The sequence below is a fragment of the Chaetodon auriga genome, chromosome 12 (assembly GCF_051107435.1).
Source record: "Chaetodon auriga isolate fChaAug3 chromosome 12, fChaAug3.hap1, whole genome shotgun sequence".
In the NCBI taxonomy this organism is placed as follows: domain Eukaryota; kingdom Metazoa; phylum Chordata; class Actinopteri; order Chaetodontiformes; family Chaetodontidae; genus Chaetodon; species Chaetodon auriga.
The window spans coordinates 9,496,404-9,517,730 of record NC_135085.1 but is presented as its reverse complement, the minus strand read 5'-3'; the positions used below and the strand labels follow the sequence as shown (position 1 = coordinate 9,517,730).

General features: G+C 43.3%; 3 protein-coding genes across 6 annotated transcripts; 1 reads left to right on the top strand and 2 right to left on the bottom strand.

Moving 5' to 3' along the window:
* Positions 1–3,081: 3,081 nt before the first annotated feature.
* Positions 3,082–5,784, bottom strand: LOC143328744 (alpha-2-HS-glycoprotein-like). The gene is made up of 7 exons (XM_076744039.1): positions 5,521–5,784; positions 4,937–5,044; positions 4,699–4,780; positions 4,420–4,574; positions 4,219–4,314; positions 3,911–3,982; positions 3,082–3,787 (listed from the first exon to the last, which is right to left on the bottom strand). The coding sequence occupies exons 1-7, from the start codon at positions 5,716–5,718 to the stop codon at positions 3,317–3,319; spliced, it is 1,182 nt and encodes a 393-aa protein (XP_076600154.1). The 5' UTR covers positions 5,719–5,784; the 3' UTR covers positions 3,082–3,316.
* Positions 5,785–6,967: 1,183 nt separating this feature from the next.
* On the top strand, positions 6,968–11,541 carry LOC143328743 (sentrin-specific protease 5-like). Of its 4 annotated transcripts, none has more exons than XM_076744034.1 (10): positions 6,968–7,164; positions 7,758–8,860; positions 8,947–9,052; positions 9,243–9,390; positions 9,511–9,558; positions 9,980–10,057; positions 10,204–10,341; positions 10,459–10,542; positions 10,685–10,735; positions 10,845–11,541. In XM_076744034.1, exons 2-10 carry the CDS (start codon positions 8,071–8,073, stop codon positions 10,959–10,961), a joined length of 1,560 nt encoding a protein of 519 aa, XP_076600149.1. In that variant the 5' UTR covers positions 6,968–7,164; positions 7,758–8,070; the 3' UTR covers positions 10,962–11,541. The 4 variants fall into 4 exon arrangements, with proteins under 4 accessions (XP_076600149.1, XP_076600152.1, XP_076600153.1 ...); XM_076744037.1 differs by having other exon boundaries at positions 6,994–7,164; positions 7,761–8,860; XM_076744038.1 differs by having other exon boundaries at positions 6,994–7,164; positions 7,761–8,764; positions 10,845–11,540.
* Positions 11,542–12,043: 502 nt separating this feature from the next.
* On the bottom strand, positions 12,044–20,006 carry LOC143328741 (protein crumbs homolog 1-like). The gene is made up of 8 exons (XM_076744032.1): positions 19,860–20,006; positions 18,450–19,421; positions 16,072–16,622; positions 15,753–15,918; positions 13,804–14,722; positions 13,658–13,699; positions 13,417–13,539; positions 12,044–12,415 (listed from the first exon to the last, which is right to left on the bottom strand). The coding sequence occupies exons 1-8, from the start codon at positions 19,906–19,908 to the stop codon at positions 12,163–12,165; spliced, it is 3,075 nt and encodes a 1,024-aa protein (XP_076600147.1). The 5' UTR covers positions 19,909–20,006; the 3' UTR covers positions 12,044–12,162.
* Between the last annotated feature and the right edge of the window lie 1,321 nt (positions 20,007–21,327).

The window sequence follows — 21,327 nt, the reverse complement described above, 5'->3', positions numbered from 1 at the left end:
GGCCAAATGTACCAGCCACTGTATCCCATCACCCCCCCGCCAGAGCCTGAAAATCAACCAGCTCCAAAGCCTCCACAGCCTGAAGCTCCACAGGGCCAAATGTACCAGCCACTGTATCCTTTCATTCCCCAGCCAGAGCCTGAAAATCAACCAGCTCCAAAGCCTCCACAGCCTGAAGCTCCACAGGGCCAAATGTACCAGCCACTGTATCCTTTCATCCCCCAGCCAGAGCCTGAAAATCAACCAGCTCCAAAGTCTCCACTGCCTGAAGATCCACAGGGCCAAATGTACCAGCCACTGTATCCCTTCTTCCCCCAACCAGAGCTTGAAAATCAAGCAGCTCCAAAGCCACCACAGCCTGAAGCTCCACAGGGCCAAATGTACCAGCCATGGTATCCCTTCTTCCCCCAGCCAGAGCCTGAGAAGACAACTGCTGTTCCAAAGCCCCTAGCAAGTGAGACACCAAAGGAACATCTAGACAAACCTTCTTACCCTCAGTCATTCAAGCCACCAGCTGTTGGAACAAATGGTGTTAAAGTTCCCACTGTAAATCCAGTCCAAAGTGAAAAGCCTTCACCTGTCAAACATCCAGAGAGCCAGGTGCCTCACCACTTTAGCCCATACCACTATGTGAAGCTGCCCCAGCACCCCCAACCTCTAACAGTGTCCCCATCTACCTCCATGCAACAACCACAACAGGCCACGTCTCCAGCCAGTGGTCAAACCTCCCCAGAATCGGCAATTTCAAAGCCTAGTAAAGGTGGTCAAATTCCACAAGTCCCTGAACTAGGCTCTTCATATATTCCACCTGTGTACTGCCCTCAGTTTTGCCCATCTGGATTTTCTAACTGCTGTCCGCAAATTGCTTTTCATCAACATCTCCATCATATTGTGCAAGCTGGGCCTGACAAAGATGCACCTCCAGTATATCCAGGACTGCCATTCCTGCCTTCAGTGGCATCTTCTGGGTTTGCCAATGGCTTTGTTTCTCCTCCTCCTCAAAAACCAACTGAAACTGCCATAACATCCACTTCTGCACCTATTTCACCTCAGTCCATTTCCTCTGGAAATGAAAAACAGCCATATCTCCAGCCACCAGATGGCAACCCTGCTGCACTTCCTGAAAGTAATCCCAGCAAGCCTACACATTTTGATCCAAATTACCCTTATTCTGTACCCAATTCACTGTATCCTTATTGGCTATATCCTCCACAATTTGTGGACCTGCAAAATTTGGCACAAAGTCAATCAACTCATTACAGTGTGCCCTCTAAAACTCAAGCTCCAGGTAATGAACCAGTAATCCCAGTGGTGCCATATATACAGCCCCCAAAGCAGCAAAATTACTTATCAGCTGGGAACACAAATAGTCCCTCTGGACCTAATTTCATGTCTTTTATTAGCCAGAATCAACAGCAGCAGCACACAGCAAAGCAGCAAAATAAACCTACAGCCAAGGAACTGCAGCCACCCAACACAAAATCTAGTGAATCTCAAACACATCCTAAAGTCCAAAGTGAACTTGATCATCTTCAGGTCCCTTACTACATGCTTCAAGATGCTCAAGCGCCTACTTATAACAAGCCTGCCCTTCCCAACAACTCTGTACAACCAATAGTGAGTGGCTCAAAGAAATTAGCCAGACATGACCAAACTGTAACAGCCTATTCTGAACCAAAGAGTTATGTGCTGCTGCAGCATGGCCCACCAGGCAGAGAGGTCAACAGATTCAGTGAGCCTGTGCTTCCTTCCAGACACCTGGGTCATGATGCAAACCTGGCACAAAATCTTGTGAGGCATCATAGTGGCAAACACCAGCGTCCTCAGAATTTAAGGCCCTTGCAGGAAAAAACCCAGCATCCCAAATGGCTGGGGAATGGGATGTCCAATCCCTTACCTAGTAATGTAAACTACATGCCAAGGCCTGGTGATGAATCAAAAAGTTTACTGTTGCCTCTTTCTGCTTTGGGTGGTCCTCATTTTGTGCCCTCGCCCCAGGATCCCTCTCTCAGTGTAGCACATTTAAATCCTAAATTCTTTGACTCAAACTGGAAACCCATGACACCTCAAGGCTCCAGCCAAAGGATTCCAGCTCACGTTCCTGGAAAGGCATTTCAACAATGGAGATCTGCAGCTGACCAAGTAAACGGTAAAGGTAAAGCATTTTGATTTCTAAAAACTTCTTAACCTAGTCTTTTTGACTAATGTGTGTCTCTTTCAGGACTGAACCAACCCATTCAGAGAGGTGGAAATCCAAAGCAGAAATGAATTTACTTCAGCGAATAAACAATTAAAACAGATGACCAGCTTTTGTTTTTAATTTAAAGGATTTGTTTCAATTTTGCTAATGGTGGGTAGGAGAAAGTGGGCCTAAGAGCAGCAAGTTATAGAAGTCCTTATCTCTTGTGACATGGGCAGTCAAGGACTACTTTAAAAGTTAACAGATGACTCAGGACTTGTTGGAATTATATCCGCTGTTTAGAATCGAAAGGTGCATTGCCCTTGTTGAACTTGCGTTTCTTGCTTATTTTGCTTTACCATGAACTGGTACTTCCTGAACGTTGACCCATTAATGTAAATACATGAACTAGAATTTGCCCATTCATCAACAGTGGCCTCTAAGCACAACTGTCCTAAAACCTTTTTTTTTTTTTTTTTTTTTTTTGTGCTTGTTCCTAGAAACTCTTTTCAAAAGTTTCATAGTAACTCTTGCACCTGATGTATACCCCCCTTCTGAATATGAGCTTACATTTTTGCTTCACAGTAATGACTACTGGGTAATTAAATTATAAATACTTTGTTTTTTGTTTAATGGAAATGTCAGTGGGTACACAGGAATGTCATTGGCCTGAGTCAACACAATTGGCAAACATCACTGTTTTGCAATCACCAAAAGATGGCATGAATGATTAAATGGATTTTGGTACCTGTGTTTCCTCAAAGCTCTGTATAGAGGTTATTATCCTCATCAAACCTGTATGGCTTTGGGTAACTCATCTGACTGCTATTAAATCTACTGAAGTAGAAGTGTTTTAGTATATTTTAAAGGATGCATGGCCATAAAATAAGAGCAAAACAAGGTTTGACTTGATAGATTTATTCAACATGAAATACAAATCTTATTTTATATTTTACAGAGTTGTTTTGCAATGCACAATGCTCTTCTGTGATTCAGCAATTTCAAATGTATTGTTTGTAGGAAGTGTATTAGTGTTACATCTACCCATCACAGGACATATTCATTTATCAGTCTGAAATTACTCTAGTACCAGTGTAGCTGAAGGGAGAAAGTATAGAGTCTTTGGGACCTGAACACTTAGAAGAATCTGACCCTTCCTGGGCACACTGGCACAAGAGCAATGGGGTCTGTTTGAGTTGCAGGGGTGTCAACCACTGCAGAAGCGGGTGCAGCAGCTATCTCTCTCTTCACCACAACAACAGGCACCTCAGCACTGGATGAGGCATCTGAGGCTGATACACTGTCAGCAGCTGGAGCAGGATCAGCAGCAACTGGAGCAGGATCAGCAGCAGCTGGATCAGCAGCAACATCAACCACAACATCAACCACAGCAGGGGCTACAGGTACAACTGCAGGGGCTACAGGTACAACTTCAGCTGACTCTGTTGATTCTGCAGACAGAAGGCCACTTAGCTGAGGGTCATGTATAGCAGTCAGTTTGTGGTGTTTCAAACCATGCTTGTGTGACAGGCTGCTTGTATGCGCGTGAACCACTGGTGGCAAGGCAGGAGCTGCAGCTGCAGTGCTGTTGACATCTACAACAGGCATCTGAAAAAGTGTGAACCAACAGAGGCTAAGGAAAAGTCATCTATATAAGTGTAGTATAGTTAAGTTTTTGACTTATTTTTGACCATCAAGAATTATTGAAAGTAGTTAAATACGTTATTTTACCAGAGTGGAAAACATCTTGCAGTCTACTGAGTGAACAGCAGTCACACCTTTGGCATAACAAATTCCACGGAGCTGGGAGGGGGGGACAAAAAACAGAACCTTTTCCACCATTTTCTTCATTTTGATGTGCAGCGGGGCTTTGATCACTAGATTTATCATTTATCTATCTTCTTGATCATCTTGCAATCACAGCCATGAAAGTGAGTGTAATAAATGATTCCAGTAGTAGTTTAGAGAACAATTACTCCTCTGTTCTTTTAAAAACTGTCTTTGTTTTGGGAAGCTAAACTGATGCGTTGTGTACTTACAGCCATGGCGTCATTCAGGGGCACACAGCCACCATCAGTGCAATTAGCCTCAACAACAACATATTCTGCAGAATAGATTGGGCCGCCAGACACAACCTGAAACAAGATATTGAAAAGTATCGATGTACTAATAGATACCAATGAAAATGTGCAGGAGCATTAAATCTGATGAAAGACTGAACAGATTATGCTTGGGCCCACCTGGGATGACATCCTTCCAACCTCCAAAACCGTGTATGTTACGTTCACAGTCATGTTGTTGAAGGTTGCCAGAGAGGCATGGACAAGGTCCAGTGCTGTGGTGTCGTTTAGGGGAAGGAGGGTAGCACAGCCCAAGCACAGGTCCTCTGTTGACTCTATATGTCATCAAGGAAAGACACATGCAGGTTTTTGTGTGTCGGCTGACTCTTGTGTGGCATGATCTAAATGTATGTGTGTGTCTGAGTTCATATGACTAAACACGTGATCTGTAAGATTTACCCTCGGTTTTACACTTGAAAGCTGTGACCGTCAGAGCTCCCCCCACCTTCTTCAGCACCACATCACAGTCTCCTTCTACTGCCTGGTTGGGGACAAAGAATCAGGGAAAATTGCACAACAGTCAATCTGGACATTTACTGTTCTCATTATTTTATGGCCTAAAATTGTCATCATTTTTATGTTTCATTAAAATCCTGTTCATCAAATATTAGAGTGTGCTAATGGTATGTAGTCTCACCGTCAATATTTTGGGTCTGACTGTGCAGTTGGCAATAGGTGTGGGGTCCAACACATGACAGTCTGTCTCCAGCAGGTCAACTTCCAGGACATATGTGTCTCCATCAGGCTGAGGAAAGGTCAAACGAAACATTATTTGTTTGTTTTTTTAAATCTAATGCATCAGACAGTTATTTGACAGAAATCTGCAACGTGTTGACTGATTTCCACGTAGACAGAAACCCCTAAAGTGAAATGTTCTGAATGAATATGCATATATAGTTTGAGATGACACTGAAAAGTAAAGCAAAGGAAATGTTGATTTTTGTCTCTGCAAAAGTTTGCTTGCAGATGCGCCATACGCCACTTTGGCTGCATGACACAGAAAGAAAAAGAAAGAAAGAAGAAATCACAGTCCATAGTTAAATCTTCCAAATGATGTGATTGTATTATCTAATGACCAAGAGAAAAAAAAAAAAGTGATGAGTATGTTCTGTACGGCAGCCCTGCTCTTGCTTCAAAGCTGAAAAACAGGAGAGGAAAAGCAGTAACTTACTGTATAAACGTCTTTGCCTGTCTCACTTACTCACTTACTTACTGACTTACCTTACTGAGGATCTTGATGTCCTCGATCCTGTTCAGTGCATACTTGTAGCCGTGGGCATGCTGGGCATTGAGGTAATCCTGAGCCACTAGAGCAGCCTCCTCTGCTTCAGCGGAGTCGCACTGAGGTCGTAGCACATTGATCTGAGCCCATACCCCCGCCAGTAGCACCAGAACCACAGTGATGCCCAAGAGATTCATTTCTGTGAGAGATGTGCACGCAAGGGGTATCAGAGCAGTTGAGCAGATATGGGTAAGGGGAAAAGGCAGAACTCATGCAGCCTGGGGTGTATATATCTCGTACTTCAAACAGGAAACCAGAGCCAAGTTAAACACTGTGATCATCCCTCCTGACTCCTGCGTCAGATGTGGGTTGTGGTGTACTCTGTTTTAGGATTGCTGCCAAAACAAACGTAAGCTGACAAAGTCTGATGTGGGATGAGTGCTGTCTAGTTTAAATCAGTGATGGGTCACTGTTTAATGATGAGACATCAAGAAACATCTCCAATATCTGTGAGTTTCATTCGATAGTTGCGCCCCGAGATCAGGCACAAATGTTTCTTGAATTGAATATTGTAAAAAAAATGTGTAAGGAGGTTCATGTTCAGACACTCATATTGTGTAAGCAGCTGTGCCTCTCCACTGAGGTCAGAGTGAGCATTCAGCTACAGCTGCAGGGCCCCACAGCCAGCAGGGATTCAGTGACTTGCTCAATGACACTTCAGCAAAGAGGACATTTGCCAACAGGGGGGACATAGTTGAGGGACAGGGACACTCATCGCTGCCGCCCCCATATTTGCTCTGTATTGAACCATCTGCACAATACGCTAGAGTCGCTCCAGGTCAGGACCAGGCTACAAACAGAGACACTGATGAGATAATTCCTAGTAAATAGATGGAAGCAGTAAAGTACTGACAAACAAGATTCATTTAAGATCCACTTTTAGTGTTTTGTTTTTTTTTGGTTTACTGCAGTACTATTAATCCAAAAACATCATGTATGATGGTGAAACACCGGCAGGGATCATTTTACTTAACAATGATTGCTTTTACTTTGGGTACTTTGGATAATATCTACATTCTTTTATGTAAGTGAGGTTTTGAATGCAGGACTTTTGCTTGTAGCAGAGTATTTTCACACTGTAGTATTAGTACTTTTGCTTAAGTAAAGAATCAGAATACTGATTCCACCACTGATAACAATAAGGGCTAAACCACCAGTTCAAATAAAAAAAGACACAGAAACAACAAATCGGATATTTACAGAGCAGATGCTTTAAATGAAACCAAACGGGGAGAATTAGCTTGAGAAGTAGCTTGTCAGGCACATAGCTAAATTGTTGCTCCTTCTGAAATGTAAAAATTATTCCAACTGAACGAAGAAAAACACACATTTTGGCTGAATTGTGCAAATCTTTCTGTATAAAGTCTGATTGGTCAACGCGAGAGTGACGCATTTCACACGCGACTCCCAGTGTGGATTGTGTACATGATGCTGAGCTGAACGCTCTGCAGGTAGAGAGGGTCAAAAAAGGAAGCGTTGTGTCGTAAACAAGAAGTACATTCATCAGCAGAAGGTAGACATGGTAGACCTTTATCAGACGAGAGTTCATCCCAAAGTTTCAACGAGGCAACATGGCAGAAACGGTAAGGCGGAGTGCCAGTGCTACATACAGTTGTGTCAGCAAACCTAGCTATGCTTGCTAATGTAGCTGGGGTCTTCGCTTGGAAACACGTGTCAAGAAGTAATATGCCAAACTGTGAGCTGTGTGCGGTCTCAAAGCCCAGAGGACATCAGATATTACTGTTGGTTCACTTGGCGTGGCGAGTTGGACATTCGCACACACAGTAAGATCTTAAGCTGCAGTGCAAAGCTTTGAATATCTCTGAGTCTTGTATATATACATATTATGGAAAATGTACCAAAGTATCCAAAGTAAAAGCACTTAGCTTAGCTGCAGAACGGCTCCTGTCAATGTTACTGTTTATTATGTTAGTTATTTACTTTTACAGGATTGTTTACGTGAGCAGAATTTTAATGTTGCAGTTGATAGAAAGAGAGCTGATTTTAACTGCTCTGTGATATATTTGTGTTCGGTGCCTGCAGCTCTCAAATGAATGTGGTGCAGTACAATATATTTGGCAGAGAAAACAAATCTATTGTGTGTAACTTTTTACAAAACCGAGATGAAAACGTATAGGAGCAGTGTGTATCATAACAAATCCATTCTGTTTTGCAGCAGATGTTCGGACTCTGCATTTCTCTACTGAGGAAGCCACCAGAAACGGAAGCTCGTACGTGGACAGCTGAGTAAGCTATGAAAATCCTGGCAAGGTGTTGGCGAGCCTGTATCATCAGCATCCTACACTATTATTCACCTTTCCACTGAAAGTCTACGCTGGCTCGGCTGGGAGCAGCTGACCTGGAGTTTCAAGGTAAAGTTCAGTCTGAAACAGTCTTTAGAGATAGTGGACCGTGGCCTGGAAAGTGTCATAAAGAAGCACTGCTGAATATGAGCTTTCTGACGAAGCTGAAAGGACACCCACTACTCCATGTTCTCGTGTGACCCTCCATCGCTCACTCTTAATCTCTCCACGATGCACCGAACACAGAGCCACTGGCGCAAAGCGAAACACCTCAAGACAAAAAAAGGATCCATGTCTTCAGTCAATGGAGTTTCTCATCTCTCCAGGCGAGCCAAGAGGCGCTTGCATTTTAAATTACAGCTTTGGATGTGGAGGAAGCGGAGAGAGAAATGCCGTTTTTGGACGTTGAGAGCAAAGAAACGAGCATGCGGGATCAACTCCAGCTCCTGCCTCAGTGGAAAGACACAGTCCCAGAAAAGTAAGAGCAAAGCTGTGTCACCTCTTGGATGTGACGCTGGAGGTTCAGAGGACGCGCTCGGGAGGCAGAACTGCCTGCTGAAGCTGTGTGAGTCTGTCAGTCTGTCAGAAACGTTCATTGCCTCCAGTTCCTCACAGAACCCGGCTACGCGCACAAATGATGTTTCTGCAGGTAACGTCACCATGACAGCGGCGGCGGTGCCGTCACAACGAACAGACACTCTGGTCCAGCGTAGTGAAATGACAGACTCTTCCAAACATTCTCACACTGTTGGACCCCTGTTGAGTACAGACAGTGATGCATGTGGGTTAACTTCTCATTCTAAAGAACCAAGGACGCTGTTACTTGCTCAAAGGCTTGAGGCAGACGCCTCATCAGGACACTTGACTGCTGTCCCTCCAGGTGAGGACCAGGCTGCAAACAGAGATACTGATGAGAGAAGTAAAGTGTCTTCTCACACTGATGCCAGTCTTAAAGTGCTGACAGAAGACATCCACGGTAGAGCTTTTTCCAACTTTTCTCACGATTTGTTCCGCTCTGTTTTCACAGCTGTTTGAGATTGCAATGTTTCCATGTTTCCCTAGAATTTCTTGAGGACTTCTACAGAATATATGGAAGTTTCATCCCACTGCGAAAGAGCGATGTGTTGACACACCTGAAGAGGAGGTTCAACACTGACTTCAGTGACAGGTGAGTTTGTCTGAAACCTAAAGCCGACTCTCAGTGTGAGTCTCTGTTTGCATAATGAAAACCTCTTGACTCCACAGCAGTACGTTTGTAGTTGTAGGGTTTTAAAGTGTTTATAGGTGGAGCGTTCAGAGTCGTACCTGTAACGGGTTTATTCCTGGACTAAATGTATTTTGTTTTCCTACCTCTGCAGGAAGGACCTGATCTTCCCAGAAGTTACCAAATACCAAACTGCCATCATTCAGGCACCTGTTCAATCCTTCCAGGTGGTCTACAAGAAACACACTCTGACACTGGACGACTTGTCTACACTGGCGGATCAGAACTGGCTCAATGACCAGGTTATCATTTAACACAGAAAGAATTCATGCAGATTTCTGAGTGGAAGGACTCACGTGATGAGCAAAAGCTGCATGTCAATGCTGATTGTAACGGGTGTATTTGTTTTCTTTCTGCTCCAGGTCATGAACATGTATGGGGAATTGATAATGGAATCTGCCCATCACCAGGTAACCTTAAATGCTATGCAGATAGCAAACTCTTAAGCTGGCAGAGTAGCATGTTTTTTTTCTTTTCTAACTATAATTCAAACACCTGACGGGTGAAATTTTTACCTAGCAGGGTTATTAAATTATTGTTCAGAATTAAAGGAATAGTTTCACATATTATATTTGCTTTCTTGATTAAGGTAGATGAGAAGATTGATACCATGCTCATGTCACTTCATTACACTAAATATGTAGCTGCAGGCGGCAGACGGCTTTAAGACAGTAACATGTTTGACAATGCTATCAGGCCCAGGCCTACATTTCTAAATCTTACTTACTGTGAGTGTCATAATCTGATTAGATCAAGTAACACATGATTTTGCACTAAATTATTTCAATTTTTATGTTTGCTTGAAATGTCTTCCTTTGTCTTCACTCTTAGGTCCATTTTCTCAACAGCTTCTTCCACAGGCAGCTCATGACTAAAGGATATGATGGCGTTAAGAGATGGACAAAGCAGGTTAGGTCTGAGATGAAAGTGGTTTGATCGTTTATCAGAGTTTATGATGTAGACTGCTGTTGTCTAGAATTTGAAAAAAAAAAAAGAAAGAATAAATGGACTTCTAAGCACACTTTAGTGGCTTTAACTCTGTCTTTCTCGTACAGGTGGATTTGTTTTCTAAGAGTTTGCTTTTGGTGCCCATCCACCTGGAGGTCCACTGGTGTCTGGTGACTGCTGACATTGTTCAAAAGAGGATCTGCCTTTACGACTCTCAAGGGAACGCACTCCGCAAGGTTGCAAGGGTAACTGCACATTTCATGTGTTTTTTTCCCCCCCCTCTCTAATACATGTTTCTGTTGATTTTCCTGGAATAAGTTTTTGTAACTCTGCTTCCCTTCTGTGTGCTTTGCTCATAATAGAACATCCTGAAATACTTGATGACAGAAGCAAAGGAGAAAAAGCAGACAGCTTTTGAAAGCGGTTGGGCTGTGTCGTTCGATGAGGTATGCACTGTTACAGCCTGCAACGACACAAAACAAAAAGATCACTAAGAGGCCACATCAGGGCAAAAAGCGTCATCTGCTGGAGGTTCACCTGACACACTCACTGAAATGATGTCTTGTCCCCCCCTGCTGTCCTTTCTAGAAAATTCCACAACAGACCAATGAAAATGACTGTGGAGTCTTTGTCTTGGAGGTACCAACATGCTTTTCAAGCCTGATATGCACAACTTCAATCATTATTGTGTCTGATTGTTTCAGCTGTTCGTTAATTGCATATGAACTCTATTGTGTTGTCTTTGCAGTATTCCAGATGCCTCGCTCTGGGAAAAGCTCTGCAGTTTTCACAGAAGGACATACCAAAGATCCGCCAGCGAATCTACAAAGAGCTCTGTGACTGTGAGCTCCATGAGCGGGACTGACCATATTGTGTTGCTGACAATATGTGCTGCTTTTGATTAGAGTAGGAAATGAGCAGTCCACTCTTGTCTCTGTGTAGGGCTTGATCAGCTGCTCTGTAACAGCCTTACAGCACTGTGTGAGTGGGTGCACATGGCTGACCCCACTGAGAGAGTGTCAGTCTTCTGTCAAGTGCACTGGTCATACTAAATCATAATCCTTCTATGGTTAGTGTATTTATATGATCAATATTTAATCAGGCATGCTATTTAATACAATGGACTACAGTGCACCAACAGAGCCTTACTTAAAGATCGAAAAGGATCTAATCTGTCATGGCTCACGTCTGTGTTTAGATGTTATGTTCTGTTAAAATCCCTGCACTCCTTATTTGCACATTTGAAGTCTCATTTTGCATCGTTTGACATTTGTTTGTGTCATAGTTTACCTGTTAACACCAGATGACTTAATAGAAGCTACATGTATTTGTATTTTGAAAATGAAGTTGTGTGAACTGAATCCATGTCCAAGTTATTATCTTTGTTAAATAATAAAAAAATATGTCAATAAAGTTTTAAATAAAAGCAGTTTCCAAACATTTCACCAAGTTTATTATCTGTTTTCATTGTACAGATAAGGTACTGTATATACTGCATGAAGGATAGCCTTCATCAGTTTATATTAGGTACATATACTTCCTAGCTATAGACTGTATTTTATTCATATGGACAAGATTATAACTGTATGTGACTGTGTCCCTGAACAGTTATGAAACTTACACTGGTCAGAAAGCAGTGCTCCAGACAAAAAGTGGAAGGGTAAGGCACAGGACAAACTCTAATATATGGCTTTCAGTATGAAAACCAGATAAATAGCATTAATATACTGTAATAAACGTGTAATATTCATAACCAAACAAATCTGTTCACAACAGACACATCTCTATGAATGACCTTCTCAGTACAGTAAAATGAATGAGATACAGTTTAACACATAATGTATATCCATTGTCTCTTCTGTTCTAGTGACCTCACTCCTTTGTCGAGCTGAGATCACAAAAACTTAAATGGTATGAAGCATCACAGACCAGCTGAATTTTGTTTGCATGTTAATAACATATTACATATTTTTGGGCACTAAATCTGCTACGTTTGTTCAACTCCAGTGCGATCCTCTATCTAGACCAAATGTAGTCCAGCTTGACCACAACAGACCAGGAGGGGCCTAATCGTTGACATGGAATCCCCACTCAATTTCTGGCTCGTCGTCGAGGCGTATCACAAGGTAGGACACCAGCTGGAAGAGGTTCTGCCACAGGCCCAAGAAGAGGTACAAGTAGAAGTCGCTCACGTCAATTTGGCAGTATATCCCTGAGTAATTCATATCACACACACACTCAAAACTGTTCACGTAGTTGACACAGAAGCCTCCGTTCATGCAAGGGTACGAGGCACATTCATCCACATCCTTTTCACACCTGGAAGGAAAAATAAGGACAGAAGAGTGATGGAACAAAAAGAATAAACAGCACCATGTAAAACACTGTGTGACACTGAGCTTCAATCTGCCTCTCGGGTGCTCTGTGCACAGGGGTGGAGGACTATTCTAGCACTTGTGAATGAGACAGACGTGACATATTATTCTGTACATGTCTAACAAAGGGCTGAAATTCTGTAAAAAGTAAAATCCAAACAGGCAACTTAAACTGCAATAATAGAGTTTTGGCCACTTGGGGGCATCAGAAACAAGCTCCATTGGTGTCAGCCTTTATGTTGATTCGGCAGATTTATTAGCATTTGTCTTATTTGCAAATCTAACTAGGCACAAAGCAACATCATCATTCATTTGGAGCCGTGCTTCTGCTCCCCTGATCAGTGTAATGCTAATATTAAACACTTTTTTAACTCTCTTTAATCTCTACCAACTCTTGTGGAAATATCTTGCTCTTAAGCTGCTAACTGCTCCACCGTGTTCACCAGCTAGTTGCTAACTTCATCTGTTTGCAGTTTGGTGCGGGGCAGGTAGTGTACAGTGGGGTTTTTAGAGTTTGCTTTTCACAAAAAGCTCCTTGCTGAAAACAGTACTGATGAGACTGAAACAAAGCAAAGCTGAAAGACACAAAAACTAAAACAGAGAAAAACCAGAGTGATCATTTTTTGTAGATTTGTCAATTCAAGCAACATCTTTTCCATTTCATGTAGCCATTTGATGCATTGTTAATATACAAATGTTGACTGTGGCAGATTTAAGCACAGGCCCTGGGCAGGGTTTTATCAAGCTTTTCTGTCTCATGACTGTCTTATTCCAATGAACTTGATGTAAAAAAAAATCTGACATAAATATGTCAATCTTAAAAATCTTTTAATGTTTGCATATCGAGCTACACCCTTTAAGTGCTGGCCCCCCAGGGCTGAGAAACCTCGGAGCCACAAACTATGAGTTAAAAGGATTCAATATCATTATGTACAGTAATCCTACCACTGTCCTGTGAAACCAGGCAGACAGTAACAGGTGTTGTTTGCTTCAGAGCAGTTCCCTCCATTAAAGCAGCTGTAGTTCCATCTTGTGCCAATGCATGCTGATACAGGCAGCTGAGGAAGTCTGAACAGACAAGAGAACACAAGACACGTCAATCCCCTCCTGTTTGGCACTGGTGGACTTAATATTTACTTTGTTTAAAATGAGTTTTGTTTTCAGCGCTTTATGGAAAAGCACTTACGGACTGGTTTCAATGTACCATGGGATTTCAGGAATCTTCTCACTGAAAAAGAGCAGTTTGGAAATCAGTACATCTCAGAGCTTGCTAACCTATTATAGGTGTATGCTGCTGTAAGTTTGGTGTCGCAGAGATATTAAGAAACTCACTCGCAGTATTGGCCTGTCAGATTCTGAGGGCAGAGGCACGTGTAGCTCTCGAAACCTTTGAGGCACGTGGCGCCGTTGCTGCAATTGCTGTTTTCACACATATCGACTTCAACCTCACACTGTTCGCCACTGTACCCCAGCTCACACACACACCTGAATCCCCCCGGCAGGTTGGTGCAGTTTCCGTAGATGCAGGGGCTGGAGATGCAGGTGTTTGTGGACTCTTGACACAGTGGCCCTGTCCACTCGGAGGGACATGTGCAGTGGTGCGAGTCAAACAGGTCCTCACACACACCCTCGTTCATACAAGGGTTGGGTGCACACACACTGGCCCCCCAGCAGCCGTATCGAGGGCCAGCGTTGTGGTTTATCCTTGTAAATTTCTCCTCCTGAGGTCTGGGGAGCTTCAACTCTGTGTCGTGGTGGAAAGGGAGAGGAAGGCCTCCAATCTCCACCAGCCCCAGACAGCCAGACAGCTTCACTCCAGCGTCCAGGCCCAGTCCCCCCAGGAAGATGTCTGCTCCTTCCCTAAGAAAACTCAGGTCCCCCCCAGCTGTTTTGGACATGCTTTGCTCATCCTTGCCTCCATCCACAGCCATGATCCACCTGGAGGTCGGCAGCGTCTGGTCCTCCATGCTGAGCTCCACAGTGTGCCACTCTCCATCACTGACTGGACCCTGGCTTTGAACTGTCACCTTTTGGGAATCCTTGTCAGTGCCAGCCTGGAGCTCCATGACCAAATGAGAATCCATGAGGGAGATGATGAGGTAGTCTGAGTCCTTTTGTGCCTGAAGTATGGTGGCAGCAGACTGTCTTGTGCGGAAGCTGAGGGAGACACTGCTGAGGTTGCGTTTAATCTTCCCATTGCTGCGGTAGTGCAAAATGCTGCTTTCGCCACGAAATGTCACGGTAGACAAACCTGGAGGAGAGAAATAGAAGAAACTTAATGAACTGAAACGAAATGTTACTATTCACTGTAGTTTTCCCATTCATTTTATTTATTCCAGTACCAGGACATAGTGTCCATTCTACTATAACTAACCCTGCTGAACATTAAACCTCAAATCTTAAAGAGTAAAAGAGTTTATGATTCAAAAAGTGAAAATGTGCTTCATCAAGACTGTGTGAGTTTGCTTTGTTCAGATTTTATTGGCAGTTGCCTGGCAAACTTTTTGACAAACAGTGCTCAATCCTGATTGCTGCATGGTAGTATGTGACATCATATTTTTCCCATCTGAGCCCACGTCCACTTTGAACCACCGAGAAGAGCACAGACAAAAACACAAAGAGAGGACAGTGGAAAAAGACCTCCACAATGGCTCAATAATAGCACAAAGAGAAAAGGAGGTGAGGAGAAAAGAGGCGCTGGAAGTGAGAAAACTTAATGTGCTGAATATGTGTACAAATACAGGCACTTGATGACACGAATAACACAGAAAAGCCTTAGACTGGCTGCTACTCTGGATAAATGGCTTCCCTCCTTTTCTCCTTGTGTACATGTGACATCTCCAGGAAGACTTGTCATCATAAACCTCCACAGGCATGTGGCGGTAGACTTAATCTGACCGGGGATTACCACGTCTTAGAGGAATCCTGTGTGGGATCCCTGCCTCAACTCTGTTCCCTCCTGTAATCAGCCACACTGTAATTAATCAGTGCCTGGACCAGTGATTGTCCTGAGGGGACCACTCACTGCACACAGTCCCCTCAGTGAATACGAACCAAGATCAAAAATGGGCTAGTATAATAAAAGGCTCACACATTTACTACGAATCCTTTTTCTTGGCAATGTTTTTACCAGTTATAGTAATAGCTATGTGGCTACATACTATTCAAAGCTCCTATTCCTTGGCCATTTTTAGAAAGTCCTTGAGACGCTTTTATCCCAGGGTCATGTATTTTTAAGACAGGAATAGTGCAACAACAGGTCCTCATCTCAGGACACTCACACTCAAAGCCCTGAGAGCAGGGTTGACAAACTGCAGACGCGGGACAGGGAGACAGCTCACACCATTTCACCTCCTCACAGCGCTGCCCTGCAGTGTTCGGGGGGCAGTTACAGATGAAATCGTCCCACATGGAGTAACACACTCCCCCGTTGAGACAGGGGTTGACCTGATGAAGAGAAAACAGCCCTGATCAATCAAGTCTGACCTCCTGTCAGTTCTACAATGTCCTCAGTCATTATTAGTGCAGATAAGAAATGCAAGTGCGCCACTAGCTCATTAAAGATGATATTACGAACATGACAGCATCGCTATAACTCACAGCACAGGCATTGTCACTGCTGCATCCTTGTGCGACATTGATGAGTTGCTCCAGGTTGTAAGATTCCACTGGAGTTGCAATGGGATAAAACTGCAGCCGTTTGCTGTTAATCCTCAGATCCTGGACACATCCCTTAAAGTAGCCACCAAATGAAGCAGAGGCCCTTGAGTCCGGTAGCCCCCCGACGAAAACCAGGTCCCCAGGATGGGCCTGGATGGGCCTAATGGGCATAGAGCCCTGTCTCTGGGCTGAGTGGAACAAGATGGTTTCCATCGCTTCCAGCTTCACAGTCACCAGATGGAAATGGCCGTCACTGACTACACCCTGACCAAGAAGGGTCTCAAAGTTGTTGACCTGAACTTTGACCCTGCCCTTTTCCAGCCACAGGCGGAGGTACTGGCTGGTGCTGTTGGCCAGGATGAGGAGCAGGCCGCTGGACTGTCTGGTGCGAATGAACATGGATATAGTCACAACTTCACCTGGGTCATCGTCTAATGAGAAGACAGCGTAACTCTCTAGGTCTTTGTTTCCAAATCTTGCAGTGATATACTCTGCATGGGTGGAGAGAAGAGAGAGAACAAGCCATGAAAATCCAAGTTAAACAAAACCTGCTTAAAAGCACATCTTAGAGACATAGTACACCAGTTTGGGAAATACCCCTATGCCCTTTCTTACTGAGGGTTAGATGAGATGATGATGATGATGATGATGATACCGCTCTTAGGTCTGTTCATTAGATATGTAGCTACAGCCAGCAGCTGCTTAGCTTAGCTTAGCATAAAGACTGGAAATGGGAAAACAGTTAGCCTGGCTCTGCCCTCAGGTAGCTCACTAATGAACTGCTACAGTATATCTCATTTGTTTAACCAGGACCAAAAACAACAATCCAGCAGTTCACAGGGGGGTTATGTGTCCGTCCAAGACGTTTCTTGGATGGGAGCAGTAAGTTCCAGGCATCTCCACTGGTTGCTTGGCAACTGCTCAACCCCCTCTGTAAACTGGCTGTTATTTTCACACTTAGTTTTTTTTTTGTAAGGATTAAACAAATGAGATAGAACATGTTAATTAATGCTCTTAAGTATTCAGTTTCCTCTTGTTTGCAGTTTTTATTCAAATGAAAGCTAACCTGCCACAGACTGTAGCTATTTAACACACAGATATGATCGTAGTACTGTACTGATCCTCTCATCTATCCCTCCGCTATAAAGTGAGCAAGTGTATTTCAAAAAGGTCAAACATTTCTTTTAAATGAATAAAATATTTGATTGCTCCATTATCAGGGTTCTAGACCATAAGCTATTAATAAACTTGACTTAATAAATGCTTGTTTTGACAGACAGGTGAGGTCATGGACTATTCCAGCACAGGTTCGAGAATGAAGAGTGCTCTCTGTTCCTTGAAAGTAATGATGCTGCTGAGGACACCAGCCAACAAAAAGGCCTCTGCATGGTGTGACTCTGTAAGACTCTCTCAAAGTGAAGGCACTCCAAATGAGCTTCTAAAACCCACGTTTTCTTAATCCTTGGCCCAGGTGTTGCTGAATGCCTCCTAATTGCATAACTCTGTGCTATTTCTACCAGGACTGTAAGCTCCTTTCAAGTTTGCTGACTGACTTCATCATCCTGCAGGGCGGCTCTCTCTTTATAGTGAACCATTGAGATTTCTGCAGTGACACGACTGAGGTCGAACTTCACTCGACCTGTTGCTGTTTTTACAGCATGTACTTCTGTCTAGACAGGTGTTGTTTAAATGCTGCAATTGAGGGACCAGTGTGTAGGATTTTGTGGCATCTAGCAGTGAGGTTTAGACTGCAACCAACTGAATCTCGCTCACTCAATCATCTCCTACGGTGGCTGCAAAAAACAGAAACAGCATACATTCGCAGTTTAGAGCCAGTATTTGGTTTGTCTGTTCTGTTCTTTAGATATACAGAGCTCATTCTAAGGTAATGGAATTGAAACAATTCTCATTTTCTCATTTGTGATTATGTACTAATGAAAACATTATCATGAATATTATATTCAATTAATGCCAATAGATCCCTGTAAATCCTATACACTGGACCTTTGATTTAAAAAACTGCACACATAACATTTAAAAGTCAGTCAAAACTAGATGTCTATACAGTAAAGCATTCTGTCATGAGACCTACACTCTTAGAGGTGATGACTCCTCAGAGCATAAAACGAAAGTTAAGTTGTTATTTTGAGATGTAACTTAAGTTTGCATAAGTAGTTGTGGTTAATGGGGGCTCAGCTTTTCTTAAAGGAAAGAGGCAAACAGTAGGAAAAGATTTAGAAACATGCAATTTCATTTCAATGAATTTAAAATGGCATACAGTGGTGTTTATAGTGTGTGTGTGTGCGTGCACATCTTACCCTCTGCACAGTTGCTTCCCTCGTGTGGCCTGTGGCACTCACACATGTAGCTCCTCCAGCCCTGGCTCACACAGCGCCCTCGGTTCTGGCACGGGCTTTCATCGCACTTGTCTTTGTCACTGCATCCCGCTGTGATGTTTGCCTGGGCGTCTGAATCTTCTGGCACTGTAACAGGCAACACCAGATGTGAGTCCACAAACACATCTCTGAAGCAGCCCAGAAAAGCTGGCGGGTGGTCTGCATCATCCGCAGCTCTGCCCAAACCCCAGCTGCCCCCGACCGCTCCTATGAAGAGACTTTGACGAACTGTTCCTGGCTTGGGGAGAGCGGAGGCCTGCTCAAGCAGCTGGACTTCAGCGCTGGAGTCTCTGGTGCAGCTTCCCTCAGTGCAGAGCAGCCTGATGAGGCTGACCACGCCGCCCAGCGACGCTTCCACTGTGTGCCACCTATTGTTGGACAAGTACTCTGGCAGCTCCTGAACCAGTGTGCTGGAGCCTTGACCCCTCAGGCTGCGGAGGCAGAGATGCCCATCCATCAGCTCAACGCTGAGGAGCAGGTCGTCCACTCTGCGCTGCAAGAGGGTGCCGACGGGTCTTGCTGACCTGAAGCTGAATGTCACATTAAGAGGAGCCTCCGGGTCTAGAAGCTGAGTCTCTATGTACATGTAACCTCGGGACTCAAATGAGAAGACGGTGGGAGTCTGGCATTTAGGGCCTGTGAAGCCAGCAAGGCAGATGCATGTGTAAGTGTGCTGATCATTGATAAGTAAGGGAGAGCATATTCCTCCATTCTCACACTGGTTGTCATCACAGCCTGAAAGTACAGTTGTGCAGGTCTCTCCCCCGTACAGACGCCCATTTTGGCTTTGTTGGGAGCAAAGGCAACTGAAACCTTCATTGTGGCTCTCACATACACCACCATTTTGGCATGGCTGCTGTTCACATCCGTTGATGTCCTCATCGGAGACAGCACCTGGAGAGACAAATACAAGCCAATATTACTTCTTACAGTCAAATTTAAACTGCATGCACATTTTAAACCCATGTGCCAGCACACAGTCACAAACGTGCGAGTGGGAGTAAAGTAACACACAAAATAAGGATGAGAAAAAAAAACAAAAAGAAAACTATAAAAAGTAACAATAATTACTTAAATTATTGGAAAGAATCTATTTTCAAAGCAACTCTACAAATGCATGTTGTGCATTATACTTTACACTAGTTGCACACCTCAAACAAACAGTATTTCCAAATATTACAATGATCAAGCAAGATGACAATCAGAAAACTTGCTAATAATCATCTTATTGAAAGAACACATCTGTAGCTCTTCTGGCAAAAAGGTTATGATAAACACTTAGAAATAATATTCATCTCTGATCACAACCTACATACTGTATCCAAACATTACCTGCATAAAGCAACCATAACATCCACACATGCACACTGAATGTCAACATGGTCCTTAACAAGTCCTCCAAAACTACTAGATTTTCTGCAGTATCTTCATTTTAGGTCAAAGACAGGTGGGGAAGACTTGTGTGTGCTGCTCCATGTTCAGCTCTACTCCTCCTGTGCATGTATGAATGCTTGGCGCCCTGCAAGCCAGATAGGAGGGATTAAGCTAATGCACTTACAATGTCTTACACATTAAATGTGTTGGAGAAGGGAGGGGTTCATCCAGGAAGCTAATGTGAGCAACTGCAAACATTTTCTCTAGACAGAACTCTGATGTACTTTTATATAAGTGAAAGTTGAGCTCCATGTGATGAAAACAATGGGATGTGAGAGTTTTGGAACAGATGGTGAACTTTACCTGACCCTGAAATTCAGTTTCTCTTTATACCAACTTCAGTCTGCTGTCGAGGGAAATATTCCCCCAATTCAACTGCACACACACATCCCAAAATATAGACATAAACATGAAATGCACGTGTGCACATGCATGCACACATGTACAGAGCATGTGCTCAGTTGAGTACTATTTGGCTGCAGCAGTCGTATGGACCGAGGCCCAGTCTTTGATAGGAGTAAGCTCGGGCCAGTGGTTCTAATCTGGGAAGTATCTCTCTCATTAAAACGTCACTGACGTCATCACGAGTCATTTCTCTGAAGAGCCCTAAGAGCATTCAGTCTGCTCATTAGTAAAACTAATGGTCTTACTGTTTAGCGTAACTTTCTTACTGTTGCTCCAACTGAGGTTTTACAACGGCACCTAAAGTACGTTATGTATATATATCAATTAAAAACAACTTTTAAATAAAGTTTATCTTTCTTTTAGACCATCTGTTTATTTTGGAAATATGTATATGTATGGAAATATAACCAGTCTATTTGCACACATATTTAAATCGATAGTCATGTAATTAACACTGCCATAAGTAAAAGAAGGGTGGCGTTATCAGATGTTTCACTTCTGTAAAAGTAGCAGCACTACGATTTAAAAATACTCTGTTACAACTTAAAGTCCTGCACTCAAAATCTTACTCAAAACAAAGTAGGTATGTACTATCAAGGAAATGTATGTGTTTAAAAGTAAAAGAAGCCAAAATGGGCTCTGTCAGTATTTAATTATTATATATTATACCGCTGAATAATCCTAAGTGATGCGTTAACATGTGGCTGCACTTAAGATGATTCTACTCATGTATATATAATCTTGGATGGTTTAATTTACTGTGCATAAACACCTGGTATAGTATATAGTATAGTATAACTTTACCTGTCAGACAAATTTAGCAGTAAAAAATAGTTTCGTCAGCCCTCCATTCAGGACTTCTACACCTCCAGTCAGGAAACGGGGAGGAAACATCATTGCGGATCCATCACATCATGGACACAACCTGTTCCAGCTTCTTCCCTCTGGTGGGCGCTGCAGA